The sequence below is a fragment of the Rhinopithecus bieti genome, unplaced genomic scaffold (genome assembly GCF_001698545.2).
Source record: "Rhinopithecus bieti isolate Rb0 unplaced genomic scaffold, ASM169854v2 scaffold_64314, whole genome shotgun sequence".
NCBI lineage: Eukaryota > Metazoa > Chordata > Mammalia > Primates > Cercopithecidae > Rhinopithecus > Rhinopithecus bieti.
In genome coordinates this window covers 519,281-536,703 of record NW_016824620.1, presented here as the reverse complement: position 1 = coordinate 536,703, position 17,423 = coordinate 519,281, and the positions used below count along the sequence as shown (strand labels likewise).

Here is a 17,423-nt window from a genome sequence, read left to right as displayed (position 1 = left end):
ACTCCACCTCAAATAAATAAATAAATAAATAAATAAATAAATAAATAAATAAATAAATAAATAAAAGAAAAAAAGTGACTGAAACTTGGCAGGAGAGCTTTGTGGCATTTTAACTTACCCTCACTCCATCTCTTACCTTCTGTCTCAGTGGCAGCCTTGAAGATGGCAGCCTCTATTCCTGGTGTAAGATTGTGGTGATAGAGGAAGCAAAACAGCTCTATGCCCAAAGAACTGTGGTCATCTGTTTTGACCTGTCAGGCAGCTTTCTAAACACTAATGCAAAGTGCTTGCCTTTATTTTGCTTAACCGGGAATTCTCTCAGGGTGAAGTGTCTAGGTTCTTTTGTCAAAAACATTTTGTCTTAGTCTGTTTGTGCTGCTGTAACAGAATACCACAGACTGGGTAATTTATAAAGAACAGTTTTCTCATAGTTCTGGAGGCTGGAAAATCCAAGATAAAGGCGCCAGCATCTGGCAAGGGCTTTCTTGCTATATCATCATATGGCAGAAGGCAGAGGGCAAGAGTGTAAGAGACAACAAATCCATTCAGACAGAGTAGACCCATTTACAAGAGCCCCCTTTTTTTTGAGACACAGTCTCACTCTGTCGCCTAGGCTAGAGTGCAGTGGCGCGGTCTCAGCTCACTACAAGCTCCACCTCCTGGGTTCCCGCCATTCTCCTGCCTCAGCCTCCCGAGTAGCTGGGACTACGGGCGCTCGCCACCACGCCTGGCTAATTTTTTGTATTTTCACTAGAGACGGGGTTTCACCGTGTTAGCCAGGATGGTCTCGATCTCCTGACCTCGTGATCCGCCTGCCTTGGCCTCCCAAAGTGCTGGGATTACAGGCCTGAGCCACCGCACCCGGCCATGAGCACTTTTTATAAAAGCAATATTGTATTCATGAGGACAAGCCCTCATGACCTAAACATCTCCTAAAAGGCCCCACTTACCAACACTGTTGCACTAGGGATTACATTTTAACTCATGAATTTTGAAGGGGGCACAAACATTCAAATCACAGCACATTTAAAGTCAAATGAACCAGCTGTTGCCAGTTGGGACAAAGGGTATCAGTTGGGGCTAACAGCAGATAGGACAAAAGGCCTCAGAGGAAAAGATGGGGAGTGAGATGCTTTGGGGAATAGGGTTTTGAAAAGTTCCCACACATTCCTGGGAGCCTAGAAGGCCACACACATGCCAACAATAGCGTACATGCTCAGAAAGGACCTAAGAAGGCCCTAAGATCTCATTTCTGGCTGACTTTCAAGCTCTGCATAAGTAGGAAGTAAAGGCAAAGCAGAGTTGTAATCTGCATGGCTGAGTGTTGAAGGTGTGCTCCACCATACACAGAGAAGTCAGCTGTGAAGACTGGGAGTTTTGTGGTTTTATTGGCTCAAGTATTTACGAAAACCTCTGTCAAATCACTTACAGAACAGAGACTATAGTAACCACATACAATAACAACAACAGCAATCTTTTATTTTTTGAGACAGGGTCTCACTGTGTTGCCCAGGCTGAAGTGCAGTGGCATGATCATGGCTCACTGCAGTCTTGACCTCCCTGGGCTCAGGTGATCCTACCACCTCAGCCTCCTGAATAGCTGGGACCATGGGTATAGATCACCACACCTCGATAATTTTTGTATATTTTGTAGAGACAGGGTTTCGCCATGTTGCCCAGGCTGGTCTCGAACTCCTGGGCTCAAGCAATCCGCCCACGTCAGCCTCCTAAAGTGCTGGGATTAAAGGCGTGAGCCACTGTGCCCAGCCAAAAATACAATCTTTAAAACAAACAAACAAAAGTTTAGAAGAGTCACTGAACAAACAACCATATCCTATAACAAGTAGTAGGAACAAAGCCTGAGGACGGGGAGAATCTGATTTCCAGAGTTATCACATTACAATACCCAAAATGAGCAGCTTTCAACAAAAAATTATCAGGCATGCAAAGAAACAAGAAGGTACAGCCCATTCATAGGAAAGAACAAAATGAACAGAAATTGTTCCTGAGAAATTCCAGACACTGGACTTACTAAACAAAGACTTTAAATCAATTGTCTTTTTTTTCGAGACGGTCTCGCTCTGTCATCCAGGCTAGAGTACAGTGGCATGATCTTGGCTCACTGCAGCCTCTGCCTCTGCCTCAGCCTCCACAGTAACTGGGATTACAGACATGTGCCACCATGACCAGCTAATTTTTTTTTTTTTTTCTTAGCAGAGACAAGGTTTCACCATGTTGGCAGGCTGTTCTCAAACTCTCCACCTTAGGTGATCCACCCGCCTCGGCCTCCCAAAGTGCTGGGATTACAGGTGTGAGCCATTGTGCCTGGCCTTAAATCAACTGTCTTAAATATACTCAAAGATCTAAAGGAAACCAGTAAAATGTCATAGCAAATAGTGAATATAAATGAAGAGACAAATTACAAAAACTAAATTCTGGGGCTGAAAAGTACAGTAACTGAAATGAAAAATGTATTAGAAGGGTTCAACAGAAGATTTGAGGAGGCAGAGAATGAAGGCACCTGAAGACAGGTCATTTGAAGTTATCCAGTCTGAGGAGCAGAAAGGAAAAAAAGGTAAAGAAAAATGAGGAGTCTGAGAGACCTGTGAGGCACCATTAAATGTACCAACGTAAGTATAATGGGAGTTCCAGAAGGAAGCAGAGAAAGGAGCAGAAAGAATATTTGAAGAAATGGCCAAAAACTCCCCAAACTTGATGAAAGACAAGAACAAAAAAACTATCAATGGAGAATTCTGTATCTAGGAAAACTATCCTTCAAAAATTAGCTCAGTGCGGTGGTGGCATGCCTATCATCCCAGCTACTCGGAAGGCTGAGGTGAGAGGTTTGGTTGTGCCCTAATTACCACCTGATATTCTATACATTTATTTTTTAATTTATTTACTGACTCCCCAACCTCTGCCCCAACATAAGAGAACAGAGATTTAGATTTGGGCACTGCTGTATACCTAACACCTAGGACAGTGCCTAGCACAGAAGTAGTATTCAATCAATTTTGATGGAATAAACACTATTAAATAAAAAAGCACAAATACCTACCGAGAATACATGTCATGGGGCAGGTTTCTTCCAGATTACTCAGAAATACTTCTTTTTTGTAGAACATTTTTGTGGGCTCATGCTCCGTTTCTTCTGGGTGAATGAAGATGGGGCCATAAAATATGCAGCTCCATCTCGAACCCATACTTTTCAATTCTTGGGGAGAAAATATATAAATTACATTAAAATAGTTTCCTTCTTGAAGGATTGATCTAACAAAATTCCATTAACCAAAAGTTAGTAATGTGTACCATTCAGAGGAGTTTCACTGGCTGTTTTGGTAAGACAACTTCATTAATTTTTCCCTCATTAAACACATGAAAGATACTTAGAAAAAGAGAAAGGAACCTTTGGCTATTTGTCCAAGAGAAAAAAAAAATTTTAACGTAATATCAAGGCACAAAACTTAATAGCTTCATCTAATGATCGGGTTTTCTTCCTGAGACGTTCATGATGAAAACAGAACTAAGCATTTGTCATTGGACTTGTGAACCAAACGAAGACATAAACCATCAATATTTGGGGTCAGATCACATGAGTGGCAGACATTCCTTTAAGACAGTGGTTTATAATCTTTTTGAAGGTCAAGATCTAATACCCCTTGCTGGGCACAGTGGCTCACACCTGTAATCCCAGCACTTTGGGAGGCCAAGGTGGGCAAATTACTCAGGAGTTCAAGACCAGCCTGGGCAACATGGTGAAACCCCATCTCCACCAAAAATACAAAAATGAGCTAGCCGTGGCAGTATGCACCTATAGTCCCAGCTACTTGGGAGGCTGAGGTGGGAAGATGGCTTGAGCCCAGGAGGTGGATGTTGCAGTGAGCTGAGATCATGCCACTGCACTCCAGCCTAGGTGACAGAACCAGACACTGTCTCAAAAAAAAAAAAAAAAAAAAAAGGGATCTAGTGCCCCTTCACCCCTTGAGAATTTGATGAAAGTCATTATTGTTGACAACTAACCCATAGAGTTGACATTATTATTGCTCCATATTATCGTGATTCCTGACAGGAAGTATCACACTTATTTCGGTTAATGGTAACTGCACCCTTCCAGTTTCTCAGGCTTACACACAGGAGTCACCCTTGACTTTTTAATCTTTCTCAGACCCCACACTCCATTTATCAAGAATACTATTAATTTGACCTTCAAAATACTATCTTTTGCAATCACCCTGGTCTGAAGCGTGATCGTTCTTGCCTGGATTATTGCAATAGCATCCTAGGTGGTAGATCTCCTTGCTTCTACTTTGACTTTTTACAGTCTATTCTCAACAACCAATAGGCAGAGCAATCCTATTAAGATCTAAATCAAATGTCACTCTGCGCTTGAAACAATCGGATGGCACTCCATGTAACTCAGTAAAAACCCAAATCCCTATAATGGTCTCTGAGGCCCTATGTGATATGTACCCTACCCCTGGCACTTATCTCTTACTAACTCATGAATGGCTCACTCTCCTAGCAACAAACAGGCCTGGCATGCTTCTCCTCAGGTGTTCCCTGGCTGTTCCCACTTCCTGGAATCTTTTCTCCCTGTATATTCACATTATTCATTTTCTCAGTTTCTTCAAGTGTTGGTTCAGCTGCCAACTTCTCAGTGAGGCCTATATAAACCATTATCCCTGCTCTGACCACGGGACCCTCTTCTCCCCTTGTTCTGCTCTATTTTTTCTATAGCAGGTATTATGATCTAACATACTATACACTTTACTTATTCAAGATGTTTACTGTTTGTCTTCACACTAGAAAAAAGCTCCCCAGGACTAAGAATATTTGTCTGTTTTATTAACTAATGTATCCTCAGAGCTTGGTAAACAGTAGGTATAATAAATGCTTACTGAATGATGAACAGATATGATAAGGAAACTGAAGCCCGGAGGGGTAAATCATTCACCTAAGGACATACAACTAACAGAGCTGGGACTTAGGGAATGAACCACTGTTCTTAACCACTATCCTCTCCTACCCAACCTGATACCAGACTCTGCTGTTTGCCATCCAACCATACTGTCATCCTTTTATCATTTACTTGTTCATCAAATATCTGAGCCCCTACTATGTTTCATGCACTATGATTTGAGCAGGGACTACAAGGCTGAAACCTGACAATAACATAATGAACACCAATATGTGATATATACACTAAGGAGAAGGAAATATGTGGTGCTTTGAGAGTGCGCAAAAGGGAGACTTAACCCACTCTGCAGTGAACAGGAAAGACTTCCTTTTAAGGAAGTGTCACTTCAAATGTATGGTAAAGTAGTTTACCATATGAAGTAGGCAGGGAGATTTCTGAGCTGAGAGTTCTGTAAATAGCGGAAGAAAACAAAAGAGCCCAGAGGGATAATTTAAAGAAGAAAGTGTGGTTGGAGGGGAATGTGGTGTGAGAAGCAGCTGGAGAAACTATCAGGGGAAGGACTTTTGTCTTCATCCAAAGGGTGATTAATTTCTACTGGTTCCAAATTTCTCAGATTCAACCTCATCTTCCCTATTTCAATGACACTCACCTGCCCACACGAGGACGCACCAGGCCATGGGACTTGATGAAGACACAGTCGCCAACCTTCAGCCACATGTCATTGTAATGGAGCTGCTCAAAGTAGTGGCACCCTGGTTCACCATTGGACATTTCCACAGGGACATCTTCTTTTTCCTGTTGTAAAGAAAACTGGCTGAAGAAAGGTAGCTTATAATCAAGGAATAGAGAAGGTAAGAAACGAAAGCAGACTTTTCTTTCACATTAACTTAAAAGAAAAAACAACCCTTGGTTACGTGGCTCACACCTGTAATTCCAGCATTTTGGGAGACCAAGGCAGGATGATCACTTGAGCCCAAGAGTTTCAGACCAGCCTGGGCAACATAGTGAGATCTTGTCTCAACTAAAAAAAGAAATTAAAATAAAAAATTAGTCAGGCATGGTAGTGCATGCCTGTAGTCCCAGCTACTCAGGAGACTGAGGTGAGTAAATCACTTGAGCTCAGGAGGTCGAGGTTACAGTGAGCTAGGATCACGCCATTGTACTCCAGCCTGGGCGACAGAGCAAGACCCTGTCTCAAAAAACAAAAAAAAAAAGGAAATTAAAACAAACAAAAATACAGAAACAGAAACTTTGAAGGAGGCTAGGAAACAAAAAAATTAGATTACTGAAATAAAGTATTAATAAGTATCTATTTTATTTTAAATTTCTAGTTAATCTTCATTAAAAAATCTTATCCTAAGATGCTTTTATCCTGTCTCCCTCCTGCTCTCAATTCCCATTGCCTTTAGAAACAAACAAACAAAAAAACTGGAGAGGATTTATCAGTATTTAAAAGCAGACTCATTCATGCATTACTACAGTGTAAGCGGCAAATTCTACACAAGCTTCCTCTCTATCACATTTACTGGGCTCCCTTAATGTCTTAACATTAACAATTGATAGATTTAGGCCAGGCACAGTGGCTTACGTCATAACTCCAGCACACTGTGAGGACAAGGTGGAAGGATTGCTTGAGCCAGGAGTTCAAGACCAGCCTGGGCAATACAGTGAGACCTCATTTCCAAAACAATTTAAAAATTAGCTGTGTAGGCCGGGTGCGGTGGCTCAAGCCTGTAATCCCAGCACTTTGGGAGGCCAAGACAGGCGGATCAAGAGGTCAGGAGATCGAGACCATCCTGGCTAACACGGTGAAACCTCGTCTCTACTAAAAAATACAAAAAACTAGCCAGGTGAGGTGGCGGGCGCCTGTAGTCCCAGCTATTCGGGAGGCTAAGACAGGAGAATCACTTGAACCTGGGAGGTGGAGGCTACAGTGTGCTGAGATTGTGCCACTGCACTCCAGCCTGGGTGACAGAGAGAGACTCCATTTCAAAAAAAAAAAAAGTTCCTGAATGACGTGTCTTGGTCATGTAATACTGAAATAAAGATATGAGACCAAAAAGACCAAGTAATTCATATACAGAGAGTTCCTAGAGACTTCTAAATACCAGATAAGGAATCTAAGTTAATTACCATGCTGACTTCCACTGGTAATTTTTTTTTTTTTGAGACGGAGTCTTGCTCTGTTACCTAGGCTGGAAGGCAGTGGCGTGATTTCAGCTCACTGCAGCCTCCACTTCCTGGGTTCAAGTGATTCTCCTGCCTCAGCCTCCCAAGTAACTGGGATTATAGGTACCTGCCACCAAGCCAACCTCCTCGGCCTCCCAAAGTGCTGGGATTACAGGTGTTAGCCACTGCGCCTAGCCAGATAATTCTTTTAAAATATATTATGATTCCCACACATTCCCATACTGATAAAATACAAAAAATATCACATTCTTTCCTGGCCCCATGATGTCGCCTCTTAAGGAGAATTTTTTGGAGCACCGGTTTGAGAACTACCACTGGAGCCTATTCTTTGCCATCAAACTGCTGGGTCCAAGACACCGGGCCGGGCGTGGTGGCTCACACCTGTAATCCGAGCACTTTGGGAGGCTGAGGTGGGCGGATCGAGGTCAGGAGATCGAGACCATCCTGGCTAACGTGGTGAAACCTCGTCTCTACTAAAATACAAAAAATTAGCCGGGCGTGGTGGCAGGTGCCTGTAGTTCCAGCTACTTGGGAGGCTGAAGCAGGACAATGGTGTGAACCCGGGAGTTGGAGCTTGCAGCGAGCCGAGATCAAGCCACTGAACTCCAGCCTGGGGACAGAGCGAGACTCTGTCTCCAAAAAAAAAAAAAAAAAAAAGGCCAGGGGTGGTGGCTCACGCCTGTAATAACAGCACTTTAGGAGGCCAAGGCAGGCAGATCATCAGAGGTCAGGAGTTTGTGACCAGCTTGGCCAACATGGTGAAACCTTGTCTCTATGAAAATACAAAATTAGCTGGGCATGGTGGTGCACGCCTGCAATTCCAGCTACTCAGAAAGGTGAGGCAGCAGAATCACTTGAACCCAAGAGGTGGAGGTTGCAGTGAGCTGAGATCACACCACTGCACTTCAGCCTGGGCAACAGTGAGACTCCATCNTATTCTTTGCCATCAAACTGCTGGGTCCAAGACACCGGGCCGGGCGTGGTGGCTCACACCTGTAATCCGAGCACTTTGGGAGGCTGAGGTGGGCGGATCGAGGTCAGGAGATCGAGACCATCCTGGCTAACGTGGTGAAACCTCGTCTCTACTAAAAATACAAAAAATTAGCCGGGCGTGGTGGCAGGTGCCTGTAGTTCCAGCTACTTGGGAGGCTGAAGCAGGACAATGGTGTGAACCCGGGAGTTGGAGCTTGCAGCGAGCCGAGATCAAGCCACTGAACTCCAGCCTGGGGGACAGAGCGAGACTCTGTCTCCAAAAAAAAAAAAAAAAAAAAAGGCCAGGGGTGGTGGCTCACGCCTGTAATAACAGCACTTTAGGAGGCCAAGGCAGGCAGATCATCAGAGGTCAGGAGTTTGTGACCAGCTTGGCCAACATGGTGAAACCTTGTCTCTATGAAAAATACAAAAATTAGCTGGGCATGGTGGTGCACGCCTGCAATTCCAGCTACTCAGAAAGGTGAGGCAGCAGAATCACTTGAACCCAAGAGGTGGAGGTTGCAGTGAGCTGAGATCACACCACTGCACTTCAGCCTGGGCAACAGTGAGACTCCATCTCAATAAAAAAAAAAAAAGACACCAATAGGAGAAAAGTGTGTGTGGTTTCCTCCTGTACCACATACTATCAGTCTTTTCAACTCTTGCCATCCTGTTAGGTATTATACAAACTATTAGGTTAACTAATACATGTTTTCTGCTGCCTTCTTTCTGTAAATTATCTATTTGGGTCTCTGCTCATTTTTGTAGTGCTACCTTCCCCCCAGACCCTAAAGAGCTCTTTGTGTGTTAGAAACAGTAGTCCCTAGACTGTTTTATTAACCTTGTATTTTCAATCATAAATCAATACAATGATCAATGGTTTTATATAATGCACAGAAAATCCTCATCTATTCCAAGTTTATTATTGAAAAAAATTATAGGTAAATAACTGTTTTCTAAATTAAATAAAATTCTAAAAATTTTCTGTAGAGGCAAGGTCTTGCTATGTCGCCCAGGGTGGTCTGAAACTCCTGGCTTCAACTCATCTACTTGTCTTGGCATCTCAAAATGCTGGGATTACAGGCGTGTGACACTGTACTGGGCTTTAATTTTGTTTTTTAACTGTAGTTTTATAAAATGTTATACATCTGGCAGGGGAAAGCTCTAATTTTTCAATTAAAAAAAAAATCCCTCAGTTCACTGTCAAAGGGCAAAGCTCTCTTTCATACCCTTCTCCCCCCTTCTTTTCTGGAGACTGTCACATATTTATTCTTAATAAGAATGCTAGAATAATTTTGTCAAGTTTCAAAACCAATCTATGCAAGTCTTTTACGTCCTTCAGTAAATTCTTTTCCTAGAGATTCTATATATTCCTTGTTAAGGTTATTTCCTTTTCTTTTTCTTTTTTCTTGAGAGAGTCTCACTCTGTCGCCCAGGCTGGGGTGCAGTGGCCGATCTCAGCTCCTTGCAAGCTCCGCCTCCCGGGTTTATGCCATTCTCCTGCCTCAGCCTCCAGAGTAGCTGGGACTACAGGTGCCCGCCACCTCGCCCGGCTAGTTTTTTGTATTTTTCAGTAGAGACGGGGTTTCACTGTTAGCCAGGATGGTCTCGATCTCCCTAACCTCGTGATCCGCCCGTCTCGGCCTCCCAAAGTGCTGGGATTACAGGCTTGAGCCACCACGCCCGGCCAAGGTTATTTCTTAATGTATTTTGTTGTTAGTGTGAAATGGATATTTTCTTCCCTAAGATTTTTCTAACAGTTGCTAAAGTGTATTCAACACTTTACTTTCAAAAGTGTTATTAGTTTATATATGAAGACTATTCATTTGCATATGGATTTTGAAAATTTCTATTTGCCAAATTTTCTGTTTCCAAACCTTTTCAGTTAATTTCCCCCAATTATCTGCAAAAAAGTATTCTTGCTTTTTTTTTTTTTCTTTGAGACGGTCTTGCTCTGTTGCCCAGGCTGGAGTGCAGTGGTGCAATCACAGTTCACTGCAGCCTCTACCTCCTGGCCTCACGGGATACCCCCATCTCAGCCGTCCAAGTAGTTGGGTCTACAGGCCTGTGCTACCATGCCTGGCTAATTTTTGTACTTTTGTAGGGATAAGGTTTCACCATGATTCCCAGGCTAGTCTCAAAATCCTGGACTCAAGCGATCCACCTGCCTTGGTCTCCCAAAGTTCTAGGATTACAGGTATGAGCCAACACTACTGTCTTCTTGCTTCTTTATTGTCAATATTTTTACTGCTTTTGTTTATCTAACTACATTGGTTAATTTCAGAAAAATATTAAGAAGCAGTAGAACAGTAAGCCCCTTTGTCCAGTATGTAACTTTAAAAAGGAATTTGTTTTACAGGCTTTAAGCTTGAGACACAAATATGAATTAAAAAAAAAATTACACTAAAGGCAATACCTATTGAAAGACTTTAAAAAAACCAAGATGGGTTCTCTACCAAATAATTTTCCTTTGATCTAATGGAATAATGAATGAAATTTAAAGATTTTCCTAACTCTGAACAATTCTTGCTTTCTTAGAATGAATTCTCACTTCTTGATCATGTTGTTCTCAAAGAAGTAATTTGATTTCACTTACTTTTTTTCCCCAAGTAATTTTGCATCAATATACATGAATAACACTGAGTTGCAGTTTTTTGTTTTATTTTCAGGTTGTGAAATCAAGATTATCCTGGCTTTGCAAAACGAACTGGAAATTTCTTGTTCTCCCTGCTCTGAAATAGCTTCAACAGTATAATAATCATAGGTCCCTTTAAAAAAAGTCGCCTATGGAACTGTCTGACCTCAGTACTCTTTGGGGTCAGTTCTATGATACTTTAAAAAATTTCTTCATGTTGTTGTACATTTCTGTATTATATCTCTTCCTGATTCCATTTTGGTAATTTGTAATAACCTAGACAATTAGCCATTTTATTCAGGTTTTCAAATTTATTAGCAGAAATGTATAGTCTTTACATTTCTTTCACATTTTATTGATTGATTGATTGATTGATTGAGACAGTTTTTTGCTCTTGTTGCCCAAGCTGGAGTGCAATAGCAGGATCTCGGCTCACTGCAACTTCCACCTCCTGGGTTCAAGCGATTCTCCTGCCTCAGCCTCCTGAGTAGTTAGGTTTACAGGCGCCCACCACCACATCGAGCTAATTTTTTGTATTTTTAGTAGAGACAGGGTTTCACCATGTTGGCCAGGCTGGTCTCGAACTCCTGACCTCAGGTAATCCACCAACCTCGGCCTCCCAAAGTGCTGGGATTACAGGTGTGAGCTACGGTACCTGGCCTTCTTCCACATTTTGTGCCAGAGTTTAACCCCTTTCTTTTCCCGTTATTAGATAGTTGGCAGTTTATCTAATTGGACTTGTCAAATAATTAGCTCTTAGATTTACTCTAAATTTTTTTTTTTTTTGAGACAGAGTCCCACTCTTGCTCAGGCTGGAATGCAGTGGCATGGTCTCAGCTCACTGCAGCCTCCGCCTCTCGGGTTCATGCTGTTCTCCTGCCTCAGCCTCCCAGGCAGCTGGTATTACAGGCACGCACCACCACACCCAGCTACTTTTTGCATTTTTAGTAGAGATGGGGTTTCACCATGTTGGTCAGGCTGGTCTCGAACTCCTGACCTCCTGATCTGCCCACCTTGGCCTCCCAAAATACTGGGATTACAGGTGTGAACCAACGGCACCTGGCCTGATTTACTTTTAAATTATAATGTACAGTTTTGAAAGTGTAAATTTCTTTCTGTTATAGTTTCCTTCTTTCTGTTTGGCTAAGGTTTTGTGTTGTTGCTCTTTTTCTGAGTTTGAATACTTTATTCATTTATTTTCTGGAATAGCTGTTTTGAGATGTAAAATTTTTTTCTGTGTGGCTATTATCTGCATACCTTTTCCAAGTTAAAACTGTCTTCGGCTCGACTGTCCTCTGAGTTGTCTGTATTCTTCTCATCATCACCTTTATCTGCATTTGCAAATACAGAGGCCACGCGAACCACAGGCAGAGGCACATCCCGAGGGACAAACCTAACTGAACTGATGGGCATGGTCCACAGTTTAATTTTCTTAAAAGATTTGGTTTTGGCAGAATACCGTGATTCACAGACAAAAACATCCTCATCTCGGAAGTTTTCTGGGCATAATTTAAAGTATTCCTGGAGGGTGGGGAGGGCATAAGAATAAAATTAAGTGAATTTTCTGAAAACCAATTAAAAAAAAAAAGCAAATAACCAACCAACCTAACAAAAGCTGAACTAATTCAACTTTCTGGCAGTTAACAAAAAATAATAAATGACCAGAGATTTAGAAGTATTTCTTTGGCTACAGAATGGACTTATTAGATACGCACCATTTAAATTATAAAAACAAATAGTTCCATTTAGCTTACAATTACTCTTTGAAAACATATGATTAGATACGCACCCTTTAAATTATAAAAACAAATAATTCCATTTAGCTTACAATTGCTCTTTGAAAACATATGATCATTTAGTATAACTATAATGTTCCTTAAAGCTTTGAAGAGGGCTCATGAGTGTATATCAGACAGATACACAAAAAGCACACATTATTACCTAAAAACCAAACTGAAAATTTGTAATGATTATCCTTCAAAAAACACCATACTTAAAAATTAGCCTGGCAATATTAAAACCTTAACCTAATTGCATTACAGCCAAATAGTGTAAGCAGCAAGTAGTGTGAACTTGTCTTTCACAACCAAGTTCAGGTTAATTCCTTCCCAAATCTTTACATATAGCTATACAGACACAGCTGAAAAAATAGTTTAAGACAGGGTTCCTAATTTTGTAAATATCAATATTTTCTGTGTTTTAAAATTTTATTCCTAGGGAATGAGTGATACTTTGGGGTTTAATGAGTTTCTTACCTTGACAAACATGACCACACACTTGCCTAGAATTTTACTAACTGGAACTTTGTTGTAATAGTCACTCTTAAAAACTTCTTTTTCTAGAAATTTTCGTGTAGCCAGGTGGAATGTTTCATTTGGTCGGTAAAACCAACAGCCATACAACCATTTTTCACCTCAAAAATGGGGGGTGGGGGAGGGGGAAGAGAAAGAAAATCATTGTTAACAGAAATCACTTTTTTTTTTTTTTTTTTTTTTTTAAAGAGACTGGGTCTTACAATGTTGCCCAGGCTGTACTTGAATTCCTGGGCCAAAGTGGTCCTCCAACCTCCGCCTCCTGAGTAGCTGGGACTATAAGTATAAGTCACTGTGCCCAGCTCAGAAATCACACATTCTTTGCAAAATTAGGAAATGTACCATCAATCCATTCTGCCATGATCTGAACCTAGCACTGTGCTTATTTTTACAGCTACAGGTTCTTAACATAATTATCCATAGGAGAAATAATACTCTAAAATAATAAAGTGTAATGAGGCCTAAAAAATGCATGCTACTTTTTCCCCCTCATATATATATCCACCCTCAACCTCTTGGGCTCAAGTGATCATCCTGCCTCAGCCTCTCAAGTTGCCTGGACCATAGCAAGTGCGACCATGTCCTGCTAATTTTCTTATTTTTTCTAGAGAAGGGGTCTTGCCATGTTACCCAGGCTCTTCTTCATATTAAAAGCCATATAAAATATATAATGAGGAGGACAGGTGATGAGACCTGTTCCACTGTGCTCTGGTTAGTACATATCTAGAGTTGTGCACTTTAGTAAGGGTATAGATATGCTACTGAAGGACATATTTAGCTCTCTGGTGAAGGAATACAAAAGTATTTCATGTGATAAATAGCTCACAGAACTGGATTGCCTGGATCACATTTCCACCAACTTTTGGTTTCATTAACTTCTATGCATACTCTACGTCTCAATTTAAAGGCAACTGTTCTAGAAAGCCTTTTTGAAAACAAATGCCAAGCCAAGGCATGTCATTCTATAATAATTTCTTTTTTGATTATAATCTTCCTTACTGGAGTAGTTTTGCAAGGGAAAACATGAACTTTTGTTCTTTTGAATCTCTGTCACTCTACATAAAGGTTGGCTCAAAGTATGTTTTCATAAGTATCAATTGAACGAATGAATTTCAACCAGACTTTAAGAAGCTGTATTTCTTTTGACTCAACTATGACACCTGCCCAATAGGTCCTATGTTTTTCATATGATGGGTGCTTACTTACGTTTATTGATATATTGAACAATTATTATGGAAAGGCATAAGATATCTGAGTTAAAATTTTCTTCCCCGAGGAGCAAGGAGAAGTCAAATAGTCATATCTCACTAAACTGTTCTTTGATTTAAAACAAACTTACCAGCTGAATCCTCCCACAGTCTTTCAATACAGACTATATGTGGTTGTAGGTTGGCCTCTGCAGGTTCCACATAGACATAATCTCCAACATGGTACATGCTGTTTTTAAAGCTACAATCCTGGCTGTATGTGCGATGTAAGCCTGAAAGGCCTGCAGCACCAGAGGAATCTTCACTCTTTTCAGCTTCTTAGGTAAAAAAATAAATAAATAAAGGAAAAAGGTACTCACCAAAGGGATGCTGGAGTCAGATGTAGGATTCAAACAACACATACTAATAATACATTCAATACATTTAATTCCATTTGCAACATGCGAAGGCAGGAATCAGCAACAGTATGATCTTCACATTCCTAACAGCCTCTACTCAAAACCATATTTTTGAATTACGACCATCATTAATTTAAATGAATATAGAACTACACAAAGGATGTATAGAATAAAAACATCATCTTACTAATAAATGATCACATGGTCATTTTGGATAATATTGAAAGGCACAAAGAAGTACATATGTCGTTTCAAATCAAGTATTTCTAGAGATAATCTCTGATATACTTCACTTCCACCTTAAGGCTTCTCAATGTGTTTCATTTCACTAACAAGTTATTACACAAATACGACACATTTAACGGAGTCATAGAATTGAAGAAATATATAATATGTATATTCTACAATAAACTATATATATATGTATATATATTTAATATATCATGAACACTTGCCCGGACAGGAAATGCTTTTCAAAATGACTTTTATTTTTATTTTTTTCAAGATGGAGTTTCGCTCTTGTTGCCCAGGCTGGAGTGCAGTGGCACAATCTCAGCTCACTGCAACCTCCGCCTCCCAGGTTCAAGCGATTCTCCTGCCTCAGCCTCCCGAGTAGCTGGGATTACAGGCATGCACCACCATGTCTGGCTAATTTTGTATTTTTAGTAGAGATGGGGTTTCTCCATGTTGGTCAGGCTGGTCTCGATCTCCCGACCTCAGATCTGCCTGCCTCAGCCTCCCAAAATGGTGCAATTACAGGCGTGAGCCACTGCGCCCAACCGACTTTTATTTTTGTTAAGTAAAACTTATTAATAGTTCCAGTACAGGCCGGGCGCAGTAGCTCACGCCAGTAATCCCAGCACTTTGGGAGGCCGAGGCAGGTGGATCACTTGAGGTCAAGAGTTCAAGGCCAGCCTGGCCAACATGGTGAAACCCCATCTCTACTAAAAATATAAAAAAATAAGCTGGCATGGTGGTGGGTGCCTGTAGTCCCAGCTACTTGGGAGGTTGAGACAGAAGAATTGCTTAAACCTGGGAGGTGAATGTTGTAGTGAACCATGACCACGCCACTGTACTCCAGACTGGGTGACAGAGCAAGACTCTGTCTCAAAAAACGAAAAAAAAAAAAAGTTCCAGCACAAGATATCATTTGCAAATATCATAGGGTTTTTATTGAGGATAAAGCTTTGCCCAAATCTTTGATTACTTCCTTAGGTTAATTTCCCATAAATGGAAGAGCTAATAATTAGCATTTTAAATGTTATTTATTTTATTCCTCTGGAAACATTTTTTTTTCTTTTTCTTTTTTTTAGATGGAGTCTCACTCGTCACCCAGTCTTGAACTCCTGACCTCAAGTGATCTGGCTGCCTTGGCCTCCTAAAGTGCTGGGATTATAGGCGTGAGTCACCGTGCCTGACTATCTAAATTTTAAAATAGTTTTTCTAGTTCTGTGAAGAATGTCATTGGTGATTTGATAGAATTAGCATTGAATCTGTAAATTGCTTTGGGCAGTATGGCCATTTTAATAATATTGATTCTTCCTATCCATGAGCATGGAATGTTTTTTCATTTGCTTCTGTCATCTCTGATTTCTTTGGGCAGTGAGTAATTCTCATTGTAGGGATCTTTCACCTCCCTGGTTAGCTGTATTTCTAGTATTTTATTCTTTTTGTGGCAGTCGTGAATGAGAACGTGTTCCTGATCTGGCTCGTGGCTTGGCTGCTATTGGTATAAGAATGATAGTGATTTTTGTACACTGATTGTGTATCCTGATACTTTGCTGAAGTTTATCAGCTGAAGGAGCTTTTGGGCTGAGACTACGGGTTTATTAGATATAGAATTATGTCATCTGCAAACAGATGTAGTTTGACTTCCCCTCTTCCTATTTGAATGCCCTTTATTTCTCTCTCTTACCTGACTGCCCTGGCCAGGACTTCCAATACTATGTTGAATAGGAGTGGTGGGAGACAGCATTCTTCTCTTGTATCAGTTTTCAAAGGGAATGTTTCCAGCTTTTGGTCATTTCAGTATGATGTTGGGTGGCTTTGTAATAGATGGCTCTTATTATTTAGAGGTATGTTCTTTAATTTAATACCTAGTTTATCTAGAGTTTTTAACATGTCAAAAGCCTTTTCTACATCTATTGAAATAATGTAGATTTTGGTCTTTAGTTCTTTTTTTTTTTTTTTTTTTTTGAGATGGAGTCTCGCTTTTGTCTCCCAGGCAGGAGTGCAGTGGCACAATCTCAGCTCACTGCAATCCCCACCTCCCAAGTTCAAGCAATTCTCCTGCTTCAGTCTCCTGAGTAGCTGGGATTACAAGGTGCCCACCACCATGCTTGACTAATTTTTGTATTTTGAGTAGAGATGGGGTTTCACCATCTTGGCCAGGCTGGTCTTGAACTCCTGACCTCGTGATCCACCCGCCTCGGCCTCCCAAGGTGTTGGGATTACAGGCGTGAGCCACCACGCCCGGCCTTTTTTTTTTTTTGATACAGTCTTGCTCTGATGCCCAGGCCGGAATGCAGTGGCACCATCTTGGCTCACTGCAACCTCTGCCTCCCAGGTTCAAGAAATTCTCCTGCCTCAGCCTCCCAAGTAGCAGGGATTACAAGTGCCCACTACCGTGCCAGGCTAATTTTTGTATTTTGAGTAGAGATGGGGTTTCACCATCTTGGCCAGGCTGGTCTTGAACTCCTGACCTCATGATCCACCCGCCTCGGCCTCCCAAGGTGTTGGGATTACAGGCGTGAGCCACCACGCCCGGCCTTTTTTTTTTTTTTTTTGATA

At 41.2% G+C, this 17,423-nt stretch overlaps 1 protein-coding gene across 1 annotated transcript in view; it reads right to left on the bottom strand.

Moving 5' to 3' along the window:
- Window positions 1–17,423, bottom strand: part of PBRM1 (polybromo 1) — a 154,888-nt gene that overhangs the window by 28,844 nt on the left and 108,621 nt on the right. The window contains 6 exon segments of the mRNA XM_017862427.1: window positions 3,059–3,178; window positions 3,181–3,214; window positions 5,564–5,713; window positions 11,973–12,236; window positions 12,971–13,128; window positions 14,367–14,552. Coding sequence (XP_017717916.1) covers window positions 3,059–3,178; window positions 3,181–3,214; window positions 5,564–5,713; window positions 11,973–12,236; window positions 12,971–13,128; window positions 14,367–14,552 — 912 coding nt within the window.